This window comes from Poecilia formosa, unplaced genomic scaffold (genome assembly GCF_000485575.1).
Source record: "Poecilia formosa unplaced genomic scaffold, Poecilia_formosa-5.1.2 Scaffold104, whole genome shotgun sequence".
NCBI classification, from domain to species: Eukaryota; Metazoa; Chordata; class Actinopteri; order Cyprinodontiformes; family Poeciliidae; genus Poecilia; species Poecilia formosa.
The window spans coordinates 1,983,070-1,989,185 of NW_006800043.1; the positions used below are offsets into that span (position 1 = coordinate 1,983,070).

At 38.9% G+C, this 6,116-nt stretch overlaps 1 protein-coding gene across 1 annotated transcript in view; it reads left to right on the forward strand.

Annotated features, from left to right (window-relative positions):
• The window catches only part of kif1ab (kinesin family member 1Ab), a 27,987-nt gene extending 22,037 nt beyond the window's left edge, over positions 1-5,950 (forward strand). The window contains exons 40-47 of the mRNA XM_016674956.1: positions 19-164; positions 743-931; positions 1,028-1,099; positions 2,190-2,299; positions 2,518-2,637; positions 2,756-2,948; positions 3,059-3,177; positions 4,309-5,950. Coding sequence (XP_016530442.1) covers positions 19-164; positions 743-931; positions 1,028-1,099; positions 2,190-2,299; positions 2,518-2,637; positions 2,756-2,948; positions 3,059-3,177; positions 4,309-4,366 — 1,007 coding nt within the window. The 3' untranslated portion in view covers positions 4,367-5,950. The remainder of the gene's footprint in view (positions 1-18; positions 165-742; positions 932-1,027; positions 1,100-2,189; positions 2,300-2,517; positions 2,638-2,755; positions 2,949-3,058; positions 3,178-4,308) is intronic.
• Positions 5,951-6,116: the final 166 nt, after the last annotated feature.

The following is a 6,116-nucleotide window of genomic DNA, read 5'->3' on the forward strand; positions in this document are numbered from 1 at the left end:
GTCAATTCCCTTTGTCAGGAATGCAGCGTCGTCGCAGGCGTGTCCTTGACACCTCTGTGGCCTACGTGCGAGGAGAGGAGAACCTGGCGGGTTGGAGACCCCGCAGCGACAGCCTCATCCTTGACCACCAGTGGGAGCTGGAGAAGCTCAGCTTACTGCAGGAGGTCCGTTTTAACACACAATAAGAAAATTAAAAAAAAGAAAAATGGGAAATGTCTAACATTTCTTTAATCCCATTACATTTAGTATTTTCCAACACTCTGACTGTTTAACATCAGTCTGTGGTACATAGCTTGTACTGAAAAGCTGAATTAGAAGTAGAAAATTATACAAATTGGGCACATTTTATTTGAAAGAGGGAGTATTTTGCTACATATGCAAATTTAGTAACTAATATTTTTGGTGGCAATATCCCCAGTCGAACACCCCACTCATCTTATTATATTTCATGTTTAATAATTACAGGATTTTAACATGATTGTGACATTTCATTAAAGGTACACTTTCCGTATTTATCTTTCCTGATATATTGTGAAACTAAATATATTCATAAAGAACTAGTTAAAAAAAAACAAAAAAAAAAAACGCAAACTGAACATGAATCCAGCAGCTAGGTTTAGATATTGAAAGAATGCTTTTTTATATGTTAATAGCAGTTGATTACAAGTAAACTTTTTTTAAATACTGTATAAATTCACCTGCAATTAGCTGTTTTTTCTTTGTTTGTTTGTTTTGGTTTTAGGTGGAGAAAACCAGGCATTACCTCCTGCTGAGGGAAAAGCTCGAGGCAACTCTGCAGGCAGGGCAGGACGCGCTTTACAAGAGCGGCGACATTTGTGACTTTGCAAAGAGCCCCGTCCTCAGCAGCAGTCCGAGCAGCAGCCCCGCTCCTGACAGCCCCAACCAGAGGCAGAGGGAGCTAGCTGCTAAGGTGACTGCTAAAGCTTAATGTTTGCCCCCTGTTTTGCTCCGGTCTTTGTGCATCCCGTTGCTTATCGAATGCCGTTTTTTACTGTCTTTTGCGCAGTGTCTGCGCCTGCTGATGCACACGTTCAACAGAGAGTACAGCCAGGTGAGCAGCAGTGCCAGTGAAAGCAAGGTGAGCCCCAGCCTAGGCCCTCTAACCTGACCCATTAGTTTGATCTTTACTAAATATTTAAACTTTAAAAACTGTTGGTGTCTAATCACTATCAGCTAATGTGTTTGCATCCATCATTCACACTTGCTTTTAGAGAGATATTTAGCGATTTTTTATTTTATTTTAACACTTGACTTAGCTACAGTTAATATACTTACCTCTCCTAAAGGAACATTTTATAACATTTTATTTGCGTCTAGCAGAGAAAGGAGCCAGACTGAGTAACTCATGTTTTACAACATAAGTTACTAATGTGAGACGTCCCGGTTAAATTACTGGACTTCTGCTGTGACCAGTTTTATCAAGCCAGTGTGGTTTGTTTAATTGTGAATTATAGTTATTATTTTTGGTCAGGATTCTTACCACACCCATGTGCTTTGCGCTCATCACCATCAGAAAACAAACAAAACAAACAAATAAATAAAGGCAACGCATTTCCAGCAGCAGTTCAAGCAAAACCTTTATCCTGAACTGTTACACCAAGGCGCTTTGCATGTGGTTGTGATTAACTTTGTCATTAGCCAAACCACATCTGCAGCTTACTTGAATAAACGAGGCAGTCCATTGGAACAGTGCCATTAGGGTCTTGGGATGTTAAAGGTGCTTGAATGTGCAGATCAGAAATCTCCTCACAGCAAACGAGTCAGATTTGAAGATTAAATATGGTTTCATAAAACCATGTCTTCATGACTTTTTTTCTAATTCATCCCCTTGTCTGTTCCCCTAACTTCATCCATAAATAAACTCCCTCTTTACACACTCTGAGGTCTCCACTAACACACTAATGTGACAAAGCTACATTCTTACAAGACGGGGCTCTTAGATATACAGATTCACATTCCAGTGGTGGTTCTTATGTACATTATAAAGAGCGACAAAAAAATACTGATCTAGATGTTCTCTGAATGCATGTCTCTGTTGTCCTTGTTTAAATGTTTGCTGATATGTTTTGTCTCTATCTGCATTTGTCCCTCCTTTTGTTGCGATTCCTTGTTTTCCCTCGTGTGTGTGCGTGTGTGTGTGTATGTGTGTGTGTGTGGCCAATTTTCAGCTTTCAGAAATGTCTGCGTCACTCATGAGGGACTCGTCCTCCTCTGGCCTGAGCACACTTACTCCCTCCTCTACTTGCCCCTCATTGGTCGATGGTCATTTTGACATCCGGTAAGTAAAATCCAGTTTTTCAACCCTTTGGAATGAAGAAGTTTAGTTTCAGTGTTGGTTTATTTAATAAAATGATCTATTTTTGTAAATGTGGTTTTTCATATGATTTATTTTGGATGTTTGAAAGAATTCAGTTATTCTAGACTAAAATATGCTACGACTGATCTTAAAACGATCTAGAGGTGCTAGGCTAGGTTTTCAACCTGCTGTTCGTGCAGGCTCACCGAACCGAGCTCAGGAGCATCGACACCGGACCTGGACCCGTTCAGCCCAGTGGACAGAAAGAAAGCTCTGAGAGGATACACCTTTGTTCCTGACATACAAGAGATTCGCGTCAGGTGGGCAAAACAATCAGGTTTCAATTCTGTGTCACTGTGGAAAATATTCAAATTGCGTTTATTAAAACAATGAGCACATTTTATGAAAACATGCTGATTTTGTTCTTTGTCCATCCAGCCCCATCGTGTCAAAGAAGGGCTACCTGCATTTCTTGGAGCCCCACAGCAGCGGCTGGGTGAGGCGCTATGTGGTCGTGCGCAGACCCTACGTCTACCTGTACCGCAGCGAGAGGGACAACGTGGAGAGGGCCGTCATCAACCTGTCCTCGGCTAAAGTGGAATACAGTGAAGATAAACAGACATTACTGCGGGTATGCGTCAACGTTTCTTCAAGCGCGAAATAAGCAGTTTCGGCAACAGAGATTAGCTGTTACAGAAGATGAACTTAAGTAACCACTGACCACATGTGTTACATCTGCAGACCCCTAACACGTTTGCGGTGTGCACTGAGCATCGTGGGATACTGCTGCAGGCCGCCAACGACAAAGAGATGCATGACTGGCTGTACGCCTTTAACCCTCTGCTAGCTGGTACCATCAGGTAGGTGGTGGTGCTAGAGTTAAGTTATATCTTAAACCATCTGGCAAGTTTTATCAGTTTCTTTGAAAGGATTCCTGTATATCACTCTAAAAATTCTAGAATTGCACCAATAAGATCATTTTGGTTTGATTTGATCTGATTATACTTATTTTGCCTTGTTTAAAAATGTTTTCCAAGACCTTGAATATAAATACAAAATGGGAAATAGTCTCTTCAAGCCTCCTTATCTTGACTGGTGATTATTATTTAATTAATTAATTACTGTACAATAGACTTTTACTATTATATTAAAACTATAAATATATTACCATGCTAAACTATCTTTTAGCATCTTCTGGTGGTGATTAGTGAGCTCAGTACAGTTAAAATAGTTATCATTTTAAAAACAGATGTTTATGTTTGTATATTCTTGAAAGAATGTAGCTCTTACCTTAATCTTAACCTGAGATTTCTAAATGGCTGCCAGCATTTTCAAAACCAGCATAGTTTTGAGAATGACCGTGCAATCGGAGTAACTTTGCTGTACTTAACACTCTTGTTATCTGCTGAATGTCTAGCTTTCTCTCACTTTTTCACAGCCTGGCATCCAGTTTCCTTTTAAATAACTTTCTGCTTCTCGTTGTTTCTGTCAAATTTATTTTAAGCAACAGATTCATACCATAAATTAGCGAAATGAGTAGCTTTCTGTTTCTGGAACAACATCCACCAGACAGTGCTGATGTTAGCGCAACCTGGATCTATTAGGAAAAAAAACCCCAAAAAAACCGATGGGCTTTATGAGTCTCCAGCCTGTGGCATGTCTGCATGTCCCTCTTGGTCCTCTTGTTATCCATGAAAGTGAGCTAGAAAGAGAATCTGTTTGGGTTTTCTTTCTAGCTCCTAAACTCAAAGCTATACACAAAGGATTTATGGAAAAAAAAAATGTATGTAGCTTATTTTGCCTTATTTACCTTAATTAATGGAAAGTTATTGTAAGTCCATTTTAGTCAGTACTAAAATTTTTGTAATTTTTATTAAAACATATAAACATTTCCTTGAACTCATTGGACGTTAACCAGTAAAAATATTCCTTTATGTAATTTGCCAACATGATACACATAATGTGCCACTCTGCTTTCTTTCTTCCTTTAGGTCCAAGCTCTCCAGGAGAAAGTCAGTCCAGTCGCTCCCGGCTGCTCAGCGGATCTAACAGGTGAACCAGCCTCGAGGAACAACAAACAGCAAAAGAACAAACAATCTCAAAAGCTCGCGTCAGCGTTCTCCTCTAATAAACACAAACCTGATAGCAAATGTCTCCATAGATACGATGACCAGCCCTGTCTCAAGAATAACTCGATTACTCTGTCGAGAACCCGACCTTGGTCTGTTTTTGCAGTCGCCTCCTCCAGCCTTGCATGATATGCTCCCTTTTGACCTTTAGAAGAGTTTACAAGGAAAACTAACAACGCGAACCTGATTATTAACTTTGTTTTTCTGATGGACGTTTGGGGCTTGTTCTGAGTAGTTTCAGTGTACTCGTAGGAATAGGTTATCCGTAAGACTACCCCGTTTCCTGTAAAAAGATATGTGACCAGTTCCTCTTTTATCATTACTAAAAATAGGTACTTGTAGTAAACCAGACATTTACCACTTACTGCATCAGAAAGGCAAAAGGAAAGCATCAACCTGAATTCTTCTCTGTGTAGACCTGTGTACAGTGTGGGGATGATAGCTTCATATACGTCATACATATACTGTAAAATACCTCAGTTTGGATCTGCTTGATGCAGCATGAAATTCTTCACTGCAGAAACATCAGATGGCAAAGAGGAAAAACAAACTGCTGTTCCTCGTCATTTTAGCTCAAAAGTAGCATGAGAAGGTACCTGAAAGGGCGAGGGGACGTTCTTCCTGTGTTGGTCTCATTGAATAATTTTGTGAAAACTGGATTCATTGGCTCAACTAAGGCGAAAATAATTCACTATAAGGAGAGATAACTTTTGTCCTTGCCTGGCATTTTGGTATGTCTTTGTTTATTTCAAGCTATTGTATATTTTCTGCACTGTTATTTATTTTGTGACAAGACCGCTGTTTTGTTGCATGGCACTTTATAGTCTTTATTGAATTAATGCATTTTTTTTTTTACTGTTTTATTTTAACCAAAGCACCGTTCTGTGTCATATTCTATTGCGCGTATGTGTCAGCCGGTATATTACTTTACAATGCACTTTCTATGTTGAAAATTTCACTTTGTGAAGAAAATTGATTAAAACATAAATATCACCCTGAGGCTAATAATCAACCAAATCAGGGTTGCCATTTCCCTGAACGAAGATCATCACAGCCTGAGCTTCATAAAATGTGGTTTTGTCACCTGTGAAGATGAGTAAGCAACATAGATTTTCTTATGTTTTTTTTTTTAATTTATTTTCAAGCTCGTTATATCTTTTTATTAAAGCTTCATATATAATAAGAGAAAAAAAAACAACTCATCAGCTTGCCCTTTTACTTGGGTAAGTCACAGAGGTTCCCTCTTTAGGGAACACAGACCTCATGATTTCCAGTTTCTATTTTACCTACAAATAAGTATCCATAAATAAAAACAGAGCAAAGCACTTATTTTCTCAATTAGAGCTGCAACACAGACTAAAATGACATATTTGGTGTAAAAACTCGGACCTTTGATTGGTTTAGAGCATGTTGCACCGTGTAGTGCCTCCTTTTCTTCACCCCATTCTCTCTACTTATTCCCTCTCAGCTTTAAATAGCGATGCTGAAGCTAATTACAAGTGATTAAAAAAAAAAATGTTTTTTTCATGATTTACGTCAATGTTTTTGGGGGGTACATATTATCAAAGAACCCTCAAGCACTGTAAAAGTGTTGCCTTTATAAGTAGACTCGTTAGTTTTTCAACGTCATTATGGATTAACCACTTTTATCCTATCGTAGACGGAGACTT